The following is a 23,347-nucleotide window of genomic DNA, read 5'->3' as shown; positions in this document are numbered from 1 at the left end:
CCTGAAAGACCAGTGGTTTCTGGAGGTGGGATGGACAGAGTGCAGGTCTGATGACAGCTAATCATGTTTCCCTTTACAGAAAGTTCTTATTTAAAAAAAAAAAAAAAGATTTTGTCACTTTCATAAGCAATCCCTAAGTCTTTTTTAGAAAGTGCCTTTTTTAAAGCCACTGGATTCTGTTCTGGCCATCAAAATAGGCCTGCAAAGTGTAAACAGATCTCACGCAACTTTCATTTAAATCTGAATGTGAATGAGCAATCATGTGCACTTGCATTTTTGACAAAAAGCCCAGTAATATCTGTCCTGGGAAAGACTGTCTTGGGCAATCCTTAAAAGAATGAAGCATTATGTTTTGCTTCTTAAGTTCCTTGAGATGAACAGCCTAGTTACAGATGATTTCAGGTGTGATCAAGTACTGATGTAAACAGATTAGATTTGAGACGAAAACTCATCACCATTCTAGATTATATTAAGATTTTAAAAAGTTAATTGTGGAAGACGTGCTGGAATACAATGATGATAATACTATATAGTTCTGGAAAGCAAAGTCATTTAACTTAACATATTTGGATGAAAAATAATTGTTTTCTGCATCTCCATATCAATATGTTGCAATGATTTTTTTTCTCCACTGTTATGGCAGCTCCATTATTTAAGTGGAAGTACCTTATCTACACCAGCAAAATAGCATCTCTGATAATCAAGTTAAATCTAGAGTCTTCCTAGCTTGATAAAATTTTCTTCTATATTATCAGTCATACACGTTTAATATAAAATAAAGCTCCTTCAGTGCTCAGCTTTTAATAATCCTGTTCATAATTAAATATAAATCTGCCTGAAACATTCTTCTACTTTAAAGTTATATTCAAAATGTTTTTATGACAAACCTTCAATACTCAGCAGAGCGATATAATACATACGCGCACAGGCGCACTTTTTTCTGTTAGTAGCAAGCATCTTGTTCACTATTTGCACAACTTCATAGTTGTATGTTTTCTACAACCACTGCTAAATCAAACCTCCGATTGCTCGTTACTGTCAGGAATGACAGACGTTAAGGCAGCCTGACAAAAGCGATGCAGCGTTGACATTTTGGTTTTCTGTTCAATGTACAGTCGCAGTTTGTCTCTGAAGGTTTCCCCTAGAAAACTGTAAATTAAGGGGTTCAAACAGCTATTAGAAAAAGCTGCTAGGTTCACAATATGTCCTGTTAAGGGATAATCGTGTCTGAAAGATGGGCTGCTCGAAGAGACAGGCTCGCTTTTCTTCTGGAGAAGCTGAACACTAATGAAGACGTTTTCAGGTAGCCAGCAGATAAAGAAAACCAAGACGACAACGAAAATCATCCGAAGAGCCTTTTGTCGCCGCAGACGAAGACTCCTGTGCTTGTGTGCTTTTATAAGAACTCGGACAATTAATGAGTAACAAAGACCGATGATCACAAAGGGGATAATAAACCCCAAGGTTATTTCTAGCCACTGGATTTCTTTTACATCTGCAAAACAAAAATGGACCTCTCCGGTGTGTTGTAAGTGCACAGCTGTAAACGGAACTAGTGCTGCCGAAATAGACGCCATCCATATGAGACCACAGCTTAATCTAGCGTGTTGCATAGTGCGAAATATGTTGGACCTCATTACTTTTGCCAGTGCTATGTATCTGTCAAAACTCATCCATGTCAGAAAGAAAATGCTGCTATACATGTTGATCTGAAGGAACAAAGACATAAAGGTACATATAATAGTGATATCGTAATACTTTTCATCAAGATTAAAAACCTCAATGAGAGAATCAGCAACTAAAATGAGATCAGCTACTGCAAGGTTTATAAAGTAAAGGTCTGGAATAGTCATTTTTTCACGAAAGCTTATGTTCACAACCAGTATCAGAATGTTTCCTACAAAACCAATAGGAAAAAGGAATATTGTGTAAAGACACGATAAGAAAAGACCAATAACATATTGTTGGTGTTCTGATTTATCAGCTAATCTGGAAGATAGGCTTTCATTACACAAATGCGATCCGTTTAGGTTAAAAGTTGTACTGTTGCATATAACAGGTGATAGCGAGGCAGAGTAAGTTTCCATGTTTAAAGTATCTGTGCAAAAGATAACAGTACTCACAGTTTGGTAGTAATGCCCCAAAAATCGGATTTTTTGATGTTTTCAAAGAAGTTCATTGTAAGCATTTTGATTGGAATGGAAAAAGAAACACTTTTGTATAGGAAATTAAAGTTCTTGAGAAGCCAAATTAATTATACTTGAAATTGACTGAAATGTGACAGTACAAAAAGTAAATTTCTTAATTTTGTTTTTACAGGCCACTATATACATTGCAAATGAGAGAGCTTGCCATTCCTATATGCCTTAAGATCATGTAGGGAATCTTTTTACCATAATGGTACTTGGATCTCTTTAAAAAAGGCTTTTCACCAACAGTGTTCCTTCACGCAGGGTAGAAGATAGTAGAATATTAGCTCCATTTGTTTTCTGTTAATAATCAATGAACATCCTTGGACCTGCAATTTGTAAATGGAAAACCATTAATCTAATACTCCAGCATTCTACTATGCACCATATGTTTTTTTTCTAGCTTACGCAGCTGAGGTTGTAGGAAACATGTTCAAATATATATACAAAGGTTCAGTTAAAAGGATTAAAAGCTGTTTGAGATGTTACTATATTGTGAGGTAGGTCTGTAAATTTGGCGAACGTTTTAGGGATTCAGTACTGGAATATATAGAAATACAGAAAATCAGATGAGTGAGTTTGGCCTAATAAAGACAGACTATCTAAAGTTTATACAGTGTGTGTATATGTAGTGTGTGTGTGTGTATTCATTTCATCAGCAGCTAGTAAGCTTATTAAGTAGCAGAGTCTCTGGCTGAGAAAGCAGCGGAGACGAAGAGCAGTTGGTTTCCTCTGCTTTCAGTGGGAAGGCAAAGGCAAACTTCAGAAACAAAGGTACTATAAGCAGCATATTGATTTACACCCATAGTATTAAACTCAATTTGCTTCTCTTTGCAATTAATTATGCTGCACTGATTGCTGGAAAGGGAAGGAAAACATCGGTAATCCCATTTGTTTACTTATAAACGCTGAATGCTTTGGGCTTGAAGCATTGCTAGAAGTTTATTTAAAAAATATCTCAAACAGAACAGCGAGAAAATGATAACCCAGGATGTTTTGTGTTAAATTTTTCATATTGATGTAATCTTCATTTTACTACCAAAACCTTCATTTTAATTGCACTAAACTATATTTAATTGTTTATTAGTAAAATCAATGCATATTTCCACCTTTTAATAATTTAAAATACTGCGGATGCACAGTCTGGGGGAGAAGAAGGAGCAGACCACCAATGGAGTTAGGAGTATGAGAGTATTTGTAGTCAGAAATGCAGGTCTGAGCTTGCTGAAACGTGTTCAAGTTGTCAGAAATAGCTACTTAAAAGAAATCTGTGTAGTCCCAAAGCTTTTATTTCATAGTGCAATAGCAACACTTACAGAGCACTTATGCCTATGTTTGGAAGTATTTTCATGAGGTGAATCTTTATGCTAAAATATCCGTATGAAGTGACATGAATTTGAAGGTTTGGTGCTTGAGGCAGCTATCAGCCAGACACGAACCCCTGCCTTTTACGTAACATCCTTTGATTTTTCAGGAAGGCAGTAAAATGCTTTAAATACAACAAAGGTTAATTACGAATCTGAGCAATTGATTTTAAAAGGCAGGTCTGTGGTTAGGTTTTAGTTCCAACTGAAAGCCCACCAAACAATTGCAAAATTACAGGTAACCACGCACTAAACACTCCAATTTACCTTAATTCCATTTTTCCAGAGCTGATTTTCCTCCGGACAGCAGAAGGCTGGTTCTTGCTCAGCTTCACGCTTAATGCATGTGTCAACTTGGCCGGCCGTGGCAGGGAAAACTTGCCTTTAGGTGTGCAGAGCTGCAATGAATGCCACCTGTTGACAATTTGGTAGTAAAAAAAAAATATATCATATAAAAGTCTCTTCTGTTTTAAAACGCCTTAAATAAAGGATAGTTTACAACAGCAAAATGCAGATCTTTCTGCATGCCCTTGGCAATAAAACAAGCTTTATAGATTCCCAGGGTTGTTCTAATTTGTGTTCAGTCGAAGTGCTGCTGAACAGCCTCATCAGGCTGGGATTAACCCTGTTTCTGCTGGCTGCTTTTTTACTAGAACCAGTCAAATGGCTTTTGTCTCGGATCTGTCAATTTTATTTTGCCTGATGTTCATTTTACCCCCTGTCTGCCTTCAGTGTTTTTTCAAGTTACACCGGCCATTCAAACCTGCAGCTCAGCTGATCAATAATTAAGAGATTTATTTTCAAATCACAACGAAGCATGTTTTATATGCTTATAAAGCAGCAATTACTGATAGGCAAGGTATTTTTAAAAGCCCCTGGATAGTCTAAAGAGAAATATTAGATTAAGAGAGATCTGGGAGCTGAGAAGGGTCATTTGCTGAACCGACAGTATAAATCTCGGTTTTCCTACCTTGAAGGTGATCCCATTTGCCTGTTCGTATTTAAATTTTCAGGTACACATCTTTGTCGCTTCTTAGGATTGTTCAGTTCCAAGTCACATGGATAAAAGAAGCTTATTTTGCAGAGAATGTGGAGCCTCAGTCTTGCATAAAGCCACCAGTGTTGCAGGTGGAGTTGTGTATTTCATCTGTAGGGGAAAAGAAGTGCTTGACATTTCCCGAAACACCACCTACTGGTGGCTAGAGTTCTTAAAATGGAAAGCAAATTCATTTCTCTCACGAAAGAGCAATATTTTGTATGCCTGAATTTATTTTTTATGATTATATTTATCTGGTAGCTTAATGTTAAGTGCCATTAATGCTGTGCTTCAGTGCAGTATTCTGCTACTGGAAAAAGATGAATGGGATCTCAGCAATTCAGATTTCAGGAAACCGATGTTACAGTTTCGGCAGTGTGGAGTAAACAACTAGTGTGCCCTTATAATGGATGCATTAAATCTGTTACCATGATCAAACACTTTAGGTTACAAAAGATCTCATCCATAGAAGAGCGAAGAAAAAGTTCTCACCCAAGTGGCTGTGGGAAAAGAGGGTACTTTGCCTCCTGGTGCCATTGAGCCATGCTTTATTTGCTGGTTTTCTTGCAATGTGTTGTCCACAGGAGTTTTGACAGTGTTGTTGAAAGTGCTTCTGAAGGTGTTTGGACACGATGATGCTTCATGAGTAGTTTGGGAGTAAATCTTACTAACTTAAAAGAAAGTTTGTGCAAATCTGTGCTGGGTAAGGATTTCCTGCATAGACTTGGAGTGTCAGTGGATGGCCTTGTGGAGTCTTTCTAAACAGGATAACAAAGACAGAGGGCCTCAAGTGTTTTGGTTTGAGAAGTGTACAAACATCATCGGGTTATGGGACTGCAATAACTGTAATGTTAGAAAATCTTGTGATACCAGCTTTGATGGTCTATTTTTTTCTGTCTTTTGAATTTATCTTCTATAAGAAGAGAGATATAAAGAGTCTTTATTGTTGTTTGTTGATCATGTGGTTTTGCTCTACTTAATTCTGCCCTTCAGAGCTTTCACTGATCTTGTAAGGGCCAGAAGGATTTTTATTTTTCTTTATGTGTAATATTGGCTTCTGGGTGTTAGTTGCTTGTAATTACGGGGGGGTGGATTTGGTAATCAGCTGCTCTGTCTGTCCTTGTTTTTCGAGCTGTGAGTAGTGGCTGGTTTGCTATGAAAATGTATAATTCTGTTATGAGTGCTAATTTTCTGGTTTGAATTCATGACAAGAAATGTGTCATTTTGCCGTACTTCAAGAATGGGAAGGGAATTTTCATTTGAAAGAGCCCAAAAGTAGCTGTTTTTCCCGCTAATAGAACTATGAAGCATAATATGAGACCAAATCTACTATTACTATATGGTAATTAGTGAGTTGTGTATTTCACTAAATATTTTATGAGACGATCATGTGAATTCTCTGAATTTTGTTTCCTAAAACAGATGACAACATCTCCAGGTTCTTGTTTATGCAGGCAAGTTATTGTTACTGATTAATCCATCTTAATCTCACTGTTCACCACTTCCATATTGAAAAGGGTCATAAAATACTGAAAACAAATTTTAGCAGCTGCTGAACATTGTACTCTTTTCTTCCCGTCATTTGCTGATATTCTGTGGGACTTCATAATGAATGCCTTCATGATCCATCTTTAGCTGCAGTTGTGACAGCATTAAATATTACAGTTCCGCCTTGTCGTACCTTATCTTGATTGTTGCTGAGAACATGCAATGAAAGCAACTGGTGTGATAGCCTTCATATCACGTCAGAATGCAATAATCCAGCATTTAATTTATTTTTTTTTCCTAGCAGTTAAATTTTAAATCTGTAGTGGTCAACTTCCCCAACACTATATGCCTCAATAAACACTATAGGGTGTTTAAGGAACAGTAGTGTAATCAGCAGAGATGTACATAGGTGTACCAAAAGGCTTAAAATGGGGTATCATGTAAGATACTCTACATGCAATCTTCAACATATGGGCTGACTGCTGTGTTGAAAAAAGAGCAGGACAGCTGAGGAAGAAGGAAGGAGGTGAGCGTAGGAAGAACAACGTCAGATGTCCAGCACATCATACCTCTTGACCCTGGTTACACGGTAGCCCTCCAGCAGGGTGGTAAGTAAGTAGGATTAGGCCTGTAGGATTTAAGAGGTGTTAAATTCTGCCAGAGGTGTGGAAGAGCACGAATTGGACTGAAACTGTTGATTCCAGGAGAGACTAGATCAGAGCCGGGATGTAGAAAGCTGGAAAAAAAGTAAGGTACTGTATAGCATCAAAGAGGAAAGAGGTATGATTTAAAATTATGTTGGAGAGCTTTACAGTGTAAGGCAACCGTGTGCAGAAGAAATAAGATCGGTATCAGTATTTCTGCTGAAATTATCTCCAGAGGACATATGGATGCAGTTGTAATGTTCTTGAAGTTGTACAAGTGGATTGATCTCCACCTCCGAAAATCTCTCTCATCTTTCTGCTAGCATGGATACCAGCTCTGACCTTTTGCAGCTACTGAATGACGTCTTCTGCCTGGGCCTGTTACCCTCTTCTAGAGCACTCTGGTATTTTATCCCAGCCACTCTCAGTAACTCCCCCTTTCTTACAAATAATCAAGCTTAGCTTGAGTTGGAACAAGTAATTGTGTTCTATGCCTGCAGAAAACCTTGGATAGGGTGTATTTTTTTTTGTCTTTTCCGTTGCCAGTAATTCTGAGAATGTGTTTTTCTTACTAAAAATAATTTTTAAAAGTTCAGCCTTTTCTTTGCAGGGACACCACCTGTACCCATTCAAACTATTCTGGTAAAACCTTCTTATTTCTCTTAAAGTGTATATTGCAAAATGCTTTGGGGGTGGGAGAGGCACTCAAATTTTATGAAATTGGACCACAAAGCATTGTAAAGTGAAGGACTTTCATCATAGGTCTTCAGTCTCTGTCCAGATGTGATAAATAAAACTGAGAAAGCAGCAATCCTTTCTGACTCCGGTAGTTGAGTCTGGCAGTCCCTTGCTGGACACTTCACCTCTCTAGTTGCCCAGATGAAAGAGTCGCTGCAGTTGCCACTAGCTGCTCCAAGATGAGAGAATAAGAATTACAGTGCCAAGGAAGCAAAACATACTATTTCATAACAGTTATTTAGTGAATCAATTTGTTGTGCAACATATATAGTATAAATATTGTATACTGTATTTGTTTTGGATAATTTTCTTGAGTTTTAACTCTACTCCAAATCTGTAACTACCCCAAAATCAAGCTAAATAATGCTGCAGCCCTTTCCAGGTCTGTAAGTTTGAAATTTGAATGCTTCTGAGGCTAGACTTAATAACACGCATAGGGGTATAGCAGATAAAGTTATGATTCAAGTGCAAATCCAGTCTCTCTTCAGATCAGATGTTGTTTTGCAATGGGATCAGATCAGATTTGAGCCAGCTGGTTCAGCAAAGATGAGTCTTTAGTCTCTACATGTTCCTTTCCAAAACTCATTACCAATTCAGAAATTCAGTGCTTAAATTTCAGCAGTCTGCTCATTTCTCTTATTTTTCTGAACGGAAGGTGTTTTTTTTTCATATGAGCCCATCTTAGATACAAATGTTACTGGTACAGAAATAAAATACTCTTATTTGAATTTTCCAGTATATGGCATTAGTTAATTTTGACAGCATGCCTGTAAAAATCACATGCTCTATTTCTTCCAGAACGTACTGGTCAAAGCTAGGTGAAGCCTGGAAGAAATTGGTCAACAAAGTTGTTGCTGGTATAGATAGAAAGAAATTTGAGTGGTCAGATCTTATTTTGTTCTTAGAAAATACATTTCAACTTACTAATAATTTAAAAATAATTACTTTTAATCTTACTCAAAGCTGCTCTTCTACTTCAAATTTGACCATTTTATAAAGCTTTTTTGGGATTCCTTCTGTTCCTTTCCTATTGCATGTAGAGGTGTCTGCCCTCGTATTCTTGCTGAATCAAAGTCAGTCTTCTCTAGGACTACGTGTTCATTGTCCTGAATTTTAATGGGAATTGTGTAAGTTTATCGAGAATTATAGCAATACAGAAATGTTTGTAAAATCAGGTATTCATAACAGTGTGGATTATTGTTACACTTGTCCACCTCTTCTCTCCTGATTACCTTTGTTTTCTCCTATTAAGTTGGTCTTTTCATTGTATGAAGAGATTTTTTTATGACACTATAACCCACCATCCAGAAAGGACTCTGTTTGTCTCCATGACAGGAGCTGTGGATAGGAAAGAGACCAGGGAGCATTGGTTCACATTGTGCAAGAAGCTACACCCAGCATCACTCACAGATTTACAGCATAATTCATTGACAAGACATCATCATTCCCAAGCCTTAGATCTGACAGTAGGTCCCTACAGCTTTCATTTCTCTGAGACCTTTGGTATGGTTCTGGTTCAGCTCTATACCGTACTGGAGTTTCATCATGTGTGCTGCCCGTGCTGAACCTTCAGGCTCCTACAGGTGCATTGTTGGGATTTGCTCACTGTTAGACCAGTTTCCAGGTCCCAGCCAATGTTATCTAACAAGGTCATACTTATTTTCAAACTTCACTTTCAGGCACCTTTAACAGTAACTCAGGACTCGGAAACAATACGATATTTATTCTTTCATCCTCAAATATAAAATATATGGAAGCATTGAATAAAGTAGAATCCTTTGTGCATAATTCACATGCTAGAAAATAGCCTACTTAGCCATGAACTGATATTTTCCATCAGCTTACATCTTTTGACATGCTCTGTCACTCAGTCTGTGGGCTTTCTTTGCTGACGTGCTGCTCTAACAACTCCTCTCTTCAAACTTCTTTTGGCAGGGCTGGTGTTTGGTCCATGTTGTTTCATCTCCCTCTTCTCAGGTGCGAAATGAAACCTCTGATGTCAGCTGAGAAGTCCTTGCACATCTATGAAGTTGACTCTTGAAGAGATGGTTCTGATCTACGCATTTCCTTTTCAACCAGGTTCTAATAATGGTCTAATACGGAGTGTTCCTTAGTTATCCATCTGTTTGTGCTGGCAGCAGAACAAAATTGAACAGGAAAACAGACTGACAATGCAGTGCAGACATTTCACCAGTTGATACGTACATCTTGCAGAAACACTGGTCCTTATGGTCATAGTGAGACTATTGCCCTCTGTTTTCCTGTGATAGTCACCATCTATAAATTTCTGGACTTGAATATCTAAAACTAATTCCATATATATACCTTATCATTATGGGGTAAAATGTCCTTTAGTCTTCCATTTACCCACCTGGCTGTTTTACAGAAGGTTTTCCTCTTTGTAGACCATGGCCCACTGGTCTCTTATCTCAGACAACCCATGCCAATTTGCACCAACTGCACACAAATCTGGACCCCATCAAGAAGGCTTTCCAAAGCACACAATTGCTATAAAATCTCTCATTTCCTTTAGCATCCACGTGACGTGCTTAATCAAGTATATTCTTGTACTCTTGAATGCTATACAAAGGTATGCATTTTAAGCACCAGTGTTTTTTTTCTTTAGAAAAAAAATCACCAAAAAAACACCTTCAGGTCCCTTGAGCCTTGCTCAATACATCACTGTGCTTTTTTTTTTTTTAAGACTTGCAATCCAAGTCTACATCTGTATCCAAGATCTAGCACAATTTTGTGCCTTCCCTGTCATTTCTGTTCTCTCCTCCATGAAAGGAAAAGCTGAAACTGAAGCCAAATATCTAAGGTGGCTCCTGGCCAATTTGTGTCACAAACAACATGCTCAAAGCCACCATTTAAAACTTTGCACCTAAGTCTCAGCCTGCACTGGCGACTACATATGGAGGGCTACATCTGAATTCCAAAACTGCAGCAGCTGTTCCATTCTCTGATTTGGATTTTTTTTCACCACTTTGCACCATTGACCTGTAAATTCTCATGTAGATGTATAATGTTCCTATCCTGTCTCCATCAGAGCCTTGATTTGTGTCTAGATCTGGGGTTCTGGTTTTGTTTGCCTTTTTAAAAGCAGTTCTGCTGTTCTGGGCCTGGCTTTTCTCATTTTTTAGTTAGGATATTATTGAATGTGACTCTTCAAGGCATGGGACCTTACACCTCTGAATGAACTCATCAAGAGTGGCTTAAATCAATAATTGCTTAAAGTCTTTATGCAAAGTTGAAGCTGAGCATACTTCAACAAAAAGCTTTCATTCTTGCACAAAGTTTTAATTAGCCATCCTGTCGATCTTTCCAGTTCAGTGCCTCAGAAAAGACCCGAAGCTTTTCTTTATGGACTAGCGTTTCCATTAATTTGAGCGTGGGGTTTTTTGGCACAATAATTCAGATAAAAACCTTCAGGGTTTCAACAAACATAGAAGAGGAAAATGGAAAAAATGAAGGAATGCTCGATCTTGTGTATGGATGTGTATATATCCCAAGCAAGCAGTGATATTTACAGTATCGCAAACTATTTCAGGATTATAATGGGCTCAAACCATACTTCCCTGGTGTTGCTACTGGAACTAACCGGCGTTAAAAAATAAGATTAGTTTGTAGGGCAAGAAATCCCAGTCCAAGGAGGAAGCACACCTGAGAAAATGTTTTGGCTGCAGATTTTTACCTTTGTTCAAAGTTGCCTTTGGTTATGTTTTTGTTTGCATCTTTATCAAGGCATCAGTGCTATTACAAAAGCAGACTTGTATGGCAACAGTACTTTTCCTTCTGTTCACCTTTGAAGTAACACTCGCAGAATATAGGAGATTAAAAAACATTTATGGACAAAAAACCCCACAACTATCCCTACATGCCTTCTCAGAGATAACTGCAAATGCTAGGCTGAAGATATTTTTCCTGTGATGCTGCTAGCTATAAGATAGTTCAAGTTCAGGGTCTAAAGAAGGACACAGTTTTCCTTCATGAAGAAGAAGGAAAAAAAGTAGATTGACAGTTCTTAGAACAGCAACTATTACTGAGATGTTCTTTCAGGGGTTGTAGGCTACTGGTATTTCAAGGTGATTGTGGGTGGTATTTCTCCTTCGGCAGTTGTGTATGACTTGAAGTATTCTCTCCTTACATGGTTTGTGAAAACAAAGTATAAATACCAAAGTAGCACAGCTCTCGGAGAACAATACTATTTCTGCAATATTCATCATGAGCTCATTCGTTGGAGTTCCAATGCTCTTCTGTAATTTTAATGTTGTCCTGAAGAGAATCATAACGTTATAAAATAGATGGCATATAAATATTGTTATGCTTATAATGAACACAGCGGTGTACGTACGAATGTGCTGCCATAAGTCTTCAGCTTCAGCAGGTGCTTTTTTAGCAAAAAGGACGATAAAGGAGAGTATCTGAAGAAATGCTGGGATTCCAAATCCAAAGGTGAATTTAATGATCTCATACTCAGGCCGTGCAAATAATGGATCAGACTGGCACTCTGTTTCCACGTGGTAGTTATCCGTGCCAACCAGTACTGCTTCGGTCAGTGACAAACAGAAGGCGTATATAAGTACGAATGCTACACACGATACGGGATTTTGGGTTGCTTTGCAGAGAGCAGTCATTGGCAGAAATCTCTTGAGTAATAGTATGAGAAGTATGAAAAGCAGAACATACTGAGAATTGAAATAACTGAAGTTGAAAAAAAAGGACAGGACGCTACATGCAAGGCGGGTTGCTTTTAAGTAGTCAGGTCTAGGAATGACCGTAAGTGATAAAAAAATCATTATGATATTGCTGATGGTGAAGTGCAGAAGCAGTAAGTCTAATTGTTCCATGCTTTTGTGTTGTAAATAATTCTTTATGAAAACAATCAAAATGCATATACCAGCTGTTAATCCCGTGGGCACAAAAAAGGCGATGTAGCAGTGCATGAGTCTGGAAATGATGTTCTGAGATGCTATGAACGCTTCGATTTCTTCTGGGGAGGTGGAAGCAAAGTTCTTGCTCGGGTAGCTGAGCCACGTCATGTTTTGAGAAGCCATCCCTCCTTCTGTCCACTGCTTGCCTCCGTGTAACCGAGTTGGAACTGAAATGGAAAGGAAGGAGAAACAGGTTTTAAAGTACAGCTTGTGTTGTCTCTGATTTGTTGCATCAAATACCTTGTGTGGTCAGGAGGGTTTATTCAGAATAAATGCAGTGCTTTTTTTGAGGGGGGTGAAACCAGATCCTTAGGTTCATCTCAACATGCATGGCATTTCTAGCCAGAGAAATCTGGCAGTTAGTTTTCCACCTGGCTCCTGCCCTCACCACCACCCTCCCCATCATCCCCATTCAGCGCAGACAGGACTTGGGTTAGCTCTGTGCAAATGGGGCCAGCCCTACAGCCTTACTCAGTTTTAGTTTTGTTTCCTTTCTGTTACAGGAAAAAAAAAAAAAAAAGCCTTTCACAACTGCAGTCTGTTGTACTGAGCAGCCCATGTAAAATTAATGTGGATGTTTAAGGACTGTGATGAAGTAACAGTGCTTTCATACAGAAATGTCTCTATGCATTAATAATGCTATCATTTTAGATGGAGCTGTTGCATAAAACTGCAGAAAAATATTTTCTGCACACTCCGATTTGAGAAAATGATTGCTGGTGCATTATAAGCCTCTTGATAAAGTTTTGGCAAGGCACATTTTTTAGAACTGAGTTATAAATGCCTGAAAATAGGGAATTTAAAGAGTAACAGGGGTACACTCCTAGCTGTAATGACTCAAAGATACATTGATATAATAATTCTGCTACCACATAAATGTTTGGAGGATCCCTTTTTAAGACAAAAAGCCTTGCAGGAAAACATTATGTATACTCAACAAAAACTAAGTGTAATAAATATGTGTATATAAATTTCCTATACCACCTACATGCACGATTGACACGCTTTCTATAAGAAATTTCCATGCAGCTTGTACTGGTGGATTCAGAAAATAATGTTTTTTTATTATTATTATTTTTTTCAGTTATAAAGGAGAAATATTTTTAAACATGACGTAGTGAACTGACTATTCCTAAGGAGTTTTGAGTATCTGATTAAGCACGTTCCTTAGTACTGAAAAAAATCACACATGCACACTTTTACAGTGTAGAATATTGTTTTCTGGGAGAAAAGAAACAAGTGCTATATTTGGAAGGATTTGAATTTTGTGTTAAAGTTGAGTGCTTTTACTTTGTTCTGTTGCATGCAAAGCTGGTCTGTACAAGCACTGTGTGTAGAAAGTGAATCTGGCAGAGAGGACTGGAGTTCTCCTTATAGGAGTTTCTATTGTGTCACGTTAATAACAAGAATTATATACTTGGTTGTACATAATGCACTTTTCCATAAAGGGATTCCAGTGATGTTAACTCTTAATGTGGAAGTAACTTTAAATTGGTAAAAGTTCATAGAGATACACGAATGTTTTTAAGCAGTGTTCATTATAGATAAGTCGGGGTCTTAATACTGCTTCACAGTTCATTTATGGCAGTTACCTCTGACACTACTTCATATTTCTAATCTCTCCTCAAAATTGGAATTCTAATACTGGTTTTAATTAGAAAAGCTGACTTATCAAAGTGACTTTGATTAAGTGTATATATATAGTCTCATATAATTATTTCATTCACATAAAACCACGGGGTTGTTTTGATTTAGCAGCGTTCTTTTTCCCTTTTTAAGGACAGAGTTTTTCCTTTCCAGAGGAGGCTATTTCTGGGGAGGTTCCACTGTAGGAAGAAGCACTGATGATCACAGAGAAGTTTTGTTACAGGTCTGCTCACAGCAAGGGAAAAGTTGGCTGGGCAGAGCCTGGCTGCGGTCTGAACTCTCCGCTTGGGTGCACCAAGTAGGAAAGCATCGGTAGGCCAAACTAGTACAAGTCTCTGAAGCAAACACTAATAATTAGAGTCAGTATAGGTTTGAACTTTAAAAATAGATTGTTAAATACAAATAATCTTGAGAAAAATGGGGTGAAAATCTTCTCAAAGATGCTAGGTTTGGGGAGGACGTATGGCTTGTTAGTTGAGGAAATGTATCTTAAATACTTGCGTTAGAGCTTTTGTTCCTGTTGAGGTTATTTTCACTATGGGCCACTAAGAAAGCATCGTGTTTGTATTAACATGCTCAAACTGAAGAGAGAGGACGACTTAAAAAACAAAACAAAAAAAAAAAAAAAACACAACAAACCACAAAACCTCACAAATCTAGTCAGTTGATTGGCTCCTCGGTGTTCCCTTGTGCTGGTGATTTCCCCTTTCAAAATTTTAATTCCAGAGTATCTCTTTTTGAAATAAAACTGACTAGTCTGAATTACACTTAATTTTAGGTGGTAGTTTAAGAAGTTCAGAAAGATTTGGATTGTGTCCGTGTAGAGTTAGATGCAAAGATTTTGTTTGGTGAACCATGAAATACTGAAGTGCTGGGGAAAACATTCAGAAAATGTCTTGTTAATCAAGTAGCTGTAATGCTGTCTTACTCCCCTTTGGCTTGTGGCTGTGCTTTTTATGCCGATATGCATAAAAGTGGTCGACTGTGCTACTCGGTCAGCTGCAGCTAGGCCTGCTTCTCCTGGCCTCCACTGCTGCTCTGATTTCTCTTTAATTCCTGGAAATCTAAAGACTGTGACCTTCCAGCTTCTACAATTCATCTCTTAAATGCTGAACAGAAATCTCGTGAGTGAAGCAAACAGTGTAAGTTGAAGTTTAACCTTCTGTTGGAAGAGATCTGAGGCCTAGTGCGCTTCTCGGCTTTGCAGAGGATGTGGCACCTCCTGAGCACCTGCAGCGAGCTTCTCACTGCTAGCAGAGGTCAGCAGCCCACACAGTGGTTTCAGGAGGTTAAAGCATATTTACATTTTGAGAAGCGCTTCTCAAAGATTGGCTCCAGGGTTACTTTCTAGGCCCATTAACCCTTTTGCAGAGCTGAACGTTTCCGTTTAGTCCTGGCCCTGTGGAGGTTTCCATTATCTTCTCAACAGCTCTCACCCCATGGGCCAACTCAGTACACTCAGCACAGGATCTCAGACCGTGCTCAGTCAGTATCATTCAACTTTTAGAGTGGCATAATTGCAAAGGAGACAAAGGAAGCGGTTTTAGGTTTCACAGGAAATCATGGGGCCTTGCATCAAATTACAAGAAAAACAAGATGCCAACTTTTGTTTCAATTTGTTCAGGATCTGGCCTTGGTACTGATACTGGCTTCATTTTTGATGGAAGCAAGGTATTTTTTATTTTATTTAGCTACTTTTTGGGTGTTTAAGACAAAGTAAGGACAAATAAACTTCAGACAGCATGTTTCTGTAGTTGCAGCTCATTGGGGGGCAGGTTAAACTAAACCAAAGTAATCCATTCAATTTAGAAGTAAACATTCACCTGGGGGAGAATAACACTGCAATGATGTGTGTATATTTATAAACAATGTAAGTATTAAAATTTTGATAGAAAAAAAAATAATAGGTGCAGTGTTTTAAAGGGAACTTCCAGAATATCGCTTTAGGTTTATCTACATTAACAAAGTCGTACCAAAGCACCAAGCTGCTGGCATCTTTGCGGTGTTGGGTCAGTATGTCCATAATGCTTGCTTGCAGTGAAAAAAAGTGTTTATCACGGTGTTTATTCACTCATCAGTCACTGAGACTAACATCAAACCAGCATGTCAAAGCTGTCATGTACGGAAACTGTGGCAGAACTTGTTTTTTTTCCTGGTTCTCCTCAGGTTAATTAGTGGGGGAAATCCGCACTACGCTGTTTGCATCATCTTTTCCTGTATTATCTTACTCCAAAAGCCCGTTATCCCTTCTTCACTTCTGCTCCCCCACATTTTAAATTTAATTGTTTTAATGGATAGTAATTTACATGTTGTTAATCCTTCCCTAACTCCACGTGGCCTCACCGGTTACTCTTTGGGTTTTCCCTCTCCCTGGCACAGTTTCCCCACTAATGACTGATCTGCCTTTGTGTCAGCTGTTGTTGACGTGGATGCATTTGATTTTCACTTTCTGAACTACAGCTCGTACATTCTCCTTCACTTCCAACAGATGGAGCTGAGCAAATGAGCACAGCCTTCAGAAGGCAGCTCAAAAATATCAAGTTGTGAAAAGTCGACTTCTCAGCATTGTGAGGATCTAGTCTGAGGTTTCATTGTTTTGTTGCACACACCCATCCACACCACCCCATCTATTTCATGGTTAATTCTTGCAAATGGAGGGCTTGGTTTCAAGGAAACTCGATGATTTAAAGTCTAGAAATAAGTGTTTCTAAAACAGGAAGTTTCTGCCTGACAACCCAAACTCTTCCTCTATAAAAAGCTTGGCAGGGCAGCCTCTCTGTGTTCTACCACCAGCCTTTAGAAGGAAAAAATTATTTCATACACCAATAAAGCAACATATGTAATACTTCTTGTGAAACTTGGCTCTTGGTGGGCATGGGCTTCATCACCCCGTGAAAACAATGCAGCAATTTGGTAGGTGGAGGACTAATACACACACGGATTTGTCCTTCCTAGGTCTGACAAGCTGGGGGGGGGAGTTGCACTATATGAAAGATTGAAGTCTAAAATATTATATTTATTTTTCTTGTGATGTCACAGTGACAAAATTCCTACACTTTGGAAAGTATTTGAGGTTCAGGACTCAAGAAATCCTAATCTCAGCTTCTGAAAACGATCAGTTTCTGAGAAAATGAAAGCTGCTATTTTTACTTTCCCAGAATATAAGTGAGTCAGCAATAACCGAACGTAATCTTCAAAGTAGCATTGCTGACGTGTTTCCTGTCCTATGGAATTCTCGCAGTGTGGCCGGGATTATCCAAAAATGTCCGTCCTTTAAGCAACTACTCTTAGGCAATCGGAGTCTCTGGTCCAGACCACTGAATAGTATTTTATCATCTAGCTGCTGTCAGTTCAGTGGGAGTTCTGTATTTACCCAAAAGCAGTCATTAAATTTACTCTATTTAATGCTCAGCTTTATGAGGCTGTTTCCCAGAGACAGCATTTTATATTGTGTGGTTCCAATCTCGCTAAAGAAGCAAATACTAACAACTTTAAATGACAGCCGTAGCATCACAATTTGGTCCTCTCGTGATGAATAAAGCATTGCATATTCAAAGTAAAATAAAGCACTTACCTTTTTAAAAACGTGTTCCCCAGATACAGTTGACTGAGACTCTATGTAAAGACAGACGAAATATAATTACTGTTCGGAGGATACAGCCCTTTTTATTTATGCAGAAAGCAGCATGTATGTATTACAATCACTCCTTCAGCTGCTGTAAATAACGGTGAAAAGTCCAGGCGCTGGCTGACTACAAAAACACACAGTTCTGCAAAGGAAACAGGAACTGGGCTTAAGTCATTCAAACCATACACGTTGCATGCTTAGCAAACCTATGGCTTCATCATGTGACTCTAAAGTTCAAGTTATCCTCTGCAGTGAGAAGTTTTAGAACAGAAAAGTAGTGTTTGTCCCAGCCATTTCTAAGTATGTGAGGCCATCCAGTGGTTTTTTGCCTCTTCACGAAGGAATCCTATGCATGCTGCCCAGCCTTTGCAATTACGTGGTGTTTTTTTAACTGTGCTGTTGTAAGTACGAGACGTCTAGAAAGGAAAAGCTAGTTGAATAAACACCGAGCAAAACCCTTACTAAATGAGACAAAGACTTAACACAGAAGTACTCCATGTCAGAATTAAGATTCCGTATTAAAATTAAGGTGATTTCTATTTTTCCATGGGTTCTGGCTCTTGGAACACTCCCAGTATTGTACACATGCAACAAATTAATTTTCCAGATGCTCTGCAATGACCATGAGGTGTTAAAAGCCAGTATTTTGCATCTGTAGTATGTTTTGGGTCTGGCACAGCATCAATCTTATTAGTGACTTTTCAAAAGTGTTCTTAAAACCTTAGATACAAGTGCATGCAGCCTTGACACCTCAGATACAAGTGCATTTGGAAAGCAGCGGCTGCATCGTTCTTTCTCGTACAAGCACAACCATGGGAAAGCACTTTCTTCTTGTCATCTTTTAATTGTGATCAGTGCTTTCTGTCTTCAAGGTGTTTTACCTGTTGCATTTTAATAAGCTTTATTGATAAACATGAAAAGAGACCAAATGCTTCAATGAAATAAAATTAAACAAATGTACTTGAGTCTAGTTTTCAGATACCAGCATTGCACGTTGCCTGGAGAAAATATGTCAGCACTAGGTCTACATTTCTGCCCAAAGGCTGGCATTACTGCTCCAAACACTTCTTGGGAACTAGAGAAACAAGTGCGTGGCAGGTCCCGGGTTGCAGCAGTGGCCCAGAGATGTTTTAGCTTTCAGCTAAAAAGTTCAAGTTTCCAAAACAGCTCTTCAGTGGGGCTCTGTGAAACGTGGTTTCCAAAGAGGTTACAAGTGTTATCAGAAAACCCCGACTCCCATGTTGGTTTTCGTTTTGATCATTTTAGCATAGTTGTTTGTTACACTGAGGGGGTTGTTAAATAAAACAAATAAAAAGTAGTTCTTCCAAATTGCTACTGAAAAGCCTGAAGCTGGCTGTGTGGTGTACCTGTTGGGTATATGGCATTTGGGTTTAAGGCGTACCCAAATCCTGGTTCCTTTTGTTGCTATCAGCTTTATACAGTTAACAAGGACAAAGAAAAAATGCACTAAGCATGCAAGTCAGGCAAATATTTTTTTACTGTTGATTTTTCATGAAAGATGCAAATATGAAATGTCACCTTATTCTTTCTAGGACTTGGCTGTGTGGAGAACACACTGAACTATGTAAACAACCAACTTATTGTTCTGGAAATTGCAAGAAAATTTCAGAAAGTATTTGGTCCTCGTCTGGAGGGTACTTTTTAGGATCTAGAATGAATCGTGTGCTTATGCTGAGCAGCTTTGGCATCACTTTGTTGCTGCTTTCCACTGAAGTGCTCTGGATGGGCACTTGATCTCCTTTCCAATCTCCTCCTGGATTGATCTCCTCTGCTTGGCTCAATTTTTGGCTGAGGACCACCAGCGATCAGCTGGGGTTTGTACTTTTGCGGGTTGCACTGGGTGGGTGTACATAAGGATATTTTACTGCACATTTTGGGGTTATTAGTAAAATACAGGAGAACCAACATCTGCACCAAAATTTTCAGGATTATTCAAACTACCCTTCATAAAGGTTTAAATTATTCAGAGTTAATTAGCAGTCAGTGAACAAGAAATAACTCAAGTGAAGATAAGCCTTAGCACATCAGTGTTAAGACTGCATTTCCTGTTTTTCAGTAACTGCTTTTCTGACGAGGCTCACTGTAGTAAAAGAGAAGCTCAGAGTGAGGTTGTCCTCTAGCAAGAAAGAAAAGAAAATAGAATCAGAAAAACAAAAACAGGAAAGTTATTTCTTACACCTCCCATCTTAAAAAAAAATAATGAAGAGAGAGCTTCTATCTTGAAAATTATGTTCACATTTACAAACATTATTCTGTAGTAAGTGTTATTACTCAGGTTTATTTAGAGAGAAGAATGCTTATTGTACTTTGAATTGGGAGCAAGTAGCACATTAAAATTTCAGGATGTGTGCATAGATTCAGAAAAAACCCGCGTTTTACTGGTGGAGGACTGCTGAGAAATACATTCTTCCAAGCTGATGAGATAAAAGGAAAGCTGTAACAGAAACAGAGTTTAGAAAATCAAGGTTTGCCAGGTCCATATTCTTTATTCCTTTTAGACTACACTGATAGGCATCTTAACAACAGAGTGTTTTAGCCGCAGCTCACTGTGCAGTTGTTTTCACAGTTGATGCATTACTAAAGAAAAGCAAGATATTGCTGTTGTAAAATCAGCTGTGTCCTTTCTTAAACAATAGAACAGTTCAGTTTGCTTAAACGATCACAGGGCACGAGTCATGAGAGCAGTGGCAAAACAAAGTAGTGTTTAGCTGTAAAAACTGCAAAACAAACTGGCTATGACAGTATTAAGGGTTGGCCAATAACATTCACAATTCCAAGAGCTACCTGTAGTGTGCTGCTGTTGGCAGAAGTCTTGCTTGGTTTTTGACCCAACTTATTGGTCCTATGGCAAAACGAATGTGTCTGGTACCGGGTGGGCAGTGATCTCATAAAGAAAGCAGATGTGAGCTGCTTTGCTTTTGACCAAAAATTTAGCATTTCTCTTAATAGTCCAGTGTTACTGAATTCTTCCGCAGGATACGGATCCTTGATGGTAGGTTTAATTTGAAGTGGAATCCCTTTCTCTTACGTATGTGTGCCAGATGAGAAACTTACCTGTGTTCTGTAACAGGCACAGTCCAACACTAATGACTTGTGAGACACTGAAACACGGAGGTTTCAGTCTGAGCAACCTCTGGAGTAATGCACATCCCTCCAGCTCAGTGCTATGGAGATGCCAATGTAAGGTACTTTTTGATGTAGGGTTATCAAGGCAAGTTTCCCCCTGTGTAGAGGAGTGTTTTGGAGTACTCAGTGGCTGTCGCTGCCCGCTCCCAGTGCTCTCTAATGAAAAGCAACAGGCGTGTTACTGGAATTTCAAATTGAGAAATAGTCAATGTTTATTGACAGAGATATTTTTCACAAACCACTGTGTATTTCCTTCTGATTTTTTCCTCTAGTGTAATTATCTAACAAAAAAATAACTGGTGTGGGATATTAGCCGCAGAGCTTGGGTGGTTAGAGGTGCCTTGATGCTGTATTCAAAGGCTGAGCTTGCAGGCTGGAAGCTTCTGTGGTGGCATTTTAGCACCTTAGGGCGTCTTGTATCAATGCAGTGACTCAAGATTCCCAGAGAGGGAAAGAAAACAACAAATCACCTATTTTTTCTTTTTTTTAGAGCATCTATTATAAGCCTTTTGTTATATTGATGCCCAGTTGACAGTCACTCTGTATAACTGTACTTGTGAAATGCTTTGCTTTTCATTTGAATGGAAGTTTTGTCTTTTGCTACTTGACAGCAAGCAAATTTGTGTCCTTGATTAAAGGAGTATGGAATTTGGGGGCTTTCAGAAAAAACATCAAAACAAAACACCAAGGGAGCTTGTACGCAAAAGCAGGAATTGATGGTTTGAAAAGTTAATGTAGTTTTGCTTATAGATGAATTTTAGAATCAGTTGGTCTATGTGAATTTGTAAAATTTGATCATTTTGTGGGCTCTGCTTGAACTGTCTGCTTGGATGGGGTTAAAAAAGCACAGGCTGGAGATGTGGATATATAAGCAGTGGTATTAATAATTAGCTATGCCTCAGAGGCTGGTCAATCAACATTTCTTCCTCTTATTCTTGAAAAGCCATGCTCTGTGCTGCATGATTGTTGCCTCAGGATTGCTCACCCATGATTTGCCATTAGTGATTTTATATTGGCTTATCTGGGCATTGTTTGTAATGTAAGCTGTTTTATAAATAGTATTTTATTATTATTACTACACAGTAATGATTCCATTATTCCTTGTTATGGGTAGATCACCTAGGTACCTCACCCGTGAGAGCTCAAAAATTGCTTTATTTCCAAATAATACTCTAAAAAAGGATGGAAAAAACCTTTTTCCTAATGGCAACTTTCATAAAAGAGCTGGGTTCTGCGTAACGCTGCAGGTGCTAGAATGATTATTTAATTGTACATAGGCTGACCTGAAAAAAATCAGAAACTTCTGTATTAATTATGTATGAAATCTATTTCATTGCAAACTAGTGAAACCATAACTTAATTAGAAAGAATTACAATGCTCTGGAGCTGAATGGGAATGGCACTTCCTTTGATCTCCGAGCATCTTGTCAACCACAGTGACTAGTACCAGATGTTTCACAAAAAGTACAAGAAACATATGCTTTTTTTTATAAATATTTCTTTTTTTTGTGAATAATCAGACTTAATAGTCTGGTTAAAAGCCTTCTGTTAGCTTCAAAAGTAAAGTTAACCATTGTTGAGGTTTCTTGCAACAGAATTTTCTCTCATGTACCTCATCCTCACAGCAGCGTTTGTTGTAGAAGCTGTGCTTAATTTTGCCATGACATGTGCTTGCGGACAAAACCAGCTAGTACATATTTGTGTTTAACCAGAAATTGGAACGGATTTTTTTTTTTCCAATGATTAACTTAAATCCTTTTAATGGTTTTCCAGATCTTACTGCAGTTGTGAGCTGTGAGAGTGTTCTGCTAGTGACCACCAGATGGAGTTTCTAAAACAGTTTTGAGAACCTGATGCCAGGATTAACATCAAAAGTCTTTTAAAGGTTTTTTGGAGATGAGTTAAACAGTTTTGGAAAGTTTATCAATTTAAAGATGAATTTTAGCTTAAATATACAAATGTAGATGCAAAAATTATACCTTTATTTTTTTATAATTAGTAACATACAAGTGATAAGTAGAAAACCTCCTACTGGTATCAGTGGGATTTGTGGTAAAAACACTAAGATAGGGAATTAATTACATGTTTTTGAAGGTTTAGTTCAGACGGAGATGAGAATCTGTCTGTATTTTGATAGCAGAATTACTCCTCCTGTTGGCTCTGGGTATCCTTACAGGTACATTTCCTGCAGCACGGCTCTAATTCTAAACCTGTTCCTCTTCCTGTTGGTCCTCTCTCCAGGCCTCTGAGTTGGGAGTATTTATGCTCTTGCTTATTTATGTCTTCATATAATGCATCATCAACTACTTAGTAACTGGAAAGAGGAAAGAGAATGCTTTTTTGTTTTACAAAACTTCTGGTAAAATGCTCTGAGAAGAGTCTGCTATTTAAAAAATCTTTTCCTGTCATGGTTTGTAACAATATAAGAACTGTCCGCTATAGATTATAAGTAGCTTTGCCTATTTTTGTAAATGTACTTAAAAGTGCCAGTTCTTTAGAAGGGAGGAATAAAAGAAAATCATGCAGACTTCC

The 23,347-nt window shown here is 38.3% G+C and overlaps 2 protein-coding genes across 5 annotated transcripts in view; one reads left to right on the top strand and one right to left on the bottom strand.

Annotated features, from left to right (window-relative positions):
* Positions 1-23,347, top strand: part of CHLSN (cholesin) — a 128,662-nt gene that overhangs the window by 13,168 nt on the left and 92,147 nt on the right. The gene's annotated exons all lie outside the window — the stretch shown is intronic.
* GPER1 (G protein-coupled estrogen receptor 1) lies at positions 449-17,982 on the bottom strand. 2 transcript variants are annotated; one of them, XR_011803527.1, is made up of 6 exons: positions 17,615-17,980; positions 9,305-12,560; positions 4,524-8,797; positions 3,821-3,967; positions 2,394-2,518; positions 1,573-1,709 (listed from the first exon to the last, which is right to left on the bottom strand). XR_011803527.1 is itself a non-coding variant. In XM_013100119.5 (5 exons), the coding sequence occupies exon 5, from the start codon at positions 2,085-2,087 to the stop codon at positions 1,014-1,016; it is 1,074 nt and encodes a 357-aa protein (XP_012955573.1). In that variant the 5' UTR covers positions 2,088-2,518; positions 3,821-3,967; positions 4,524-8,797; positions 9,305-12,560; positions 17,615-17,982; the 3' UTR covers positions 449-1,013. The 2 variants fall into 2 exon arrangements, 1 of the variants encoding a protein (XP_012955573.1); XM_013100119.5 differs by having other exon boundaries at positions 449-2,518; positions 17,615-17,982.

The sequence above is a fragment of the Anas platyrhynchos genome, chromosome 15 (assembly GCF_047663525.1).
Source record: "Anas platyrhynchos isolate ZD024472 breed Pekin duck chromosome 15, IASCAAS_PekinDuck_T2T, whole genome shotgun sequence".
NCBI lineage: Eukaryota > Metazoa > Chordata > Aves > Anseriformes > Anatidae > Anas > Anas platyrhynchos.
Note: the sequence above shows the minus strand (reverse complement) of the source record. Positions and strands in the feature narration are given on the sequence as shown.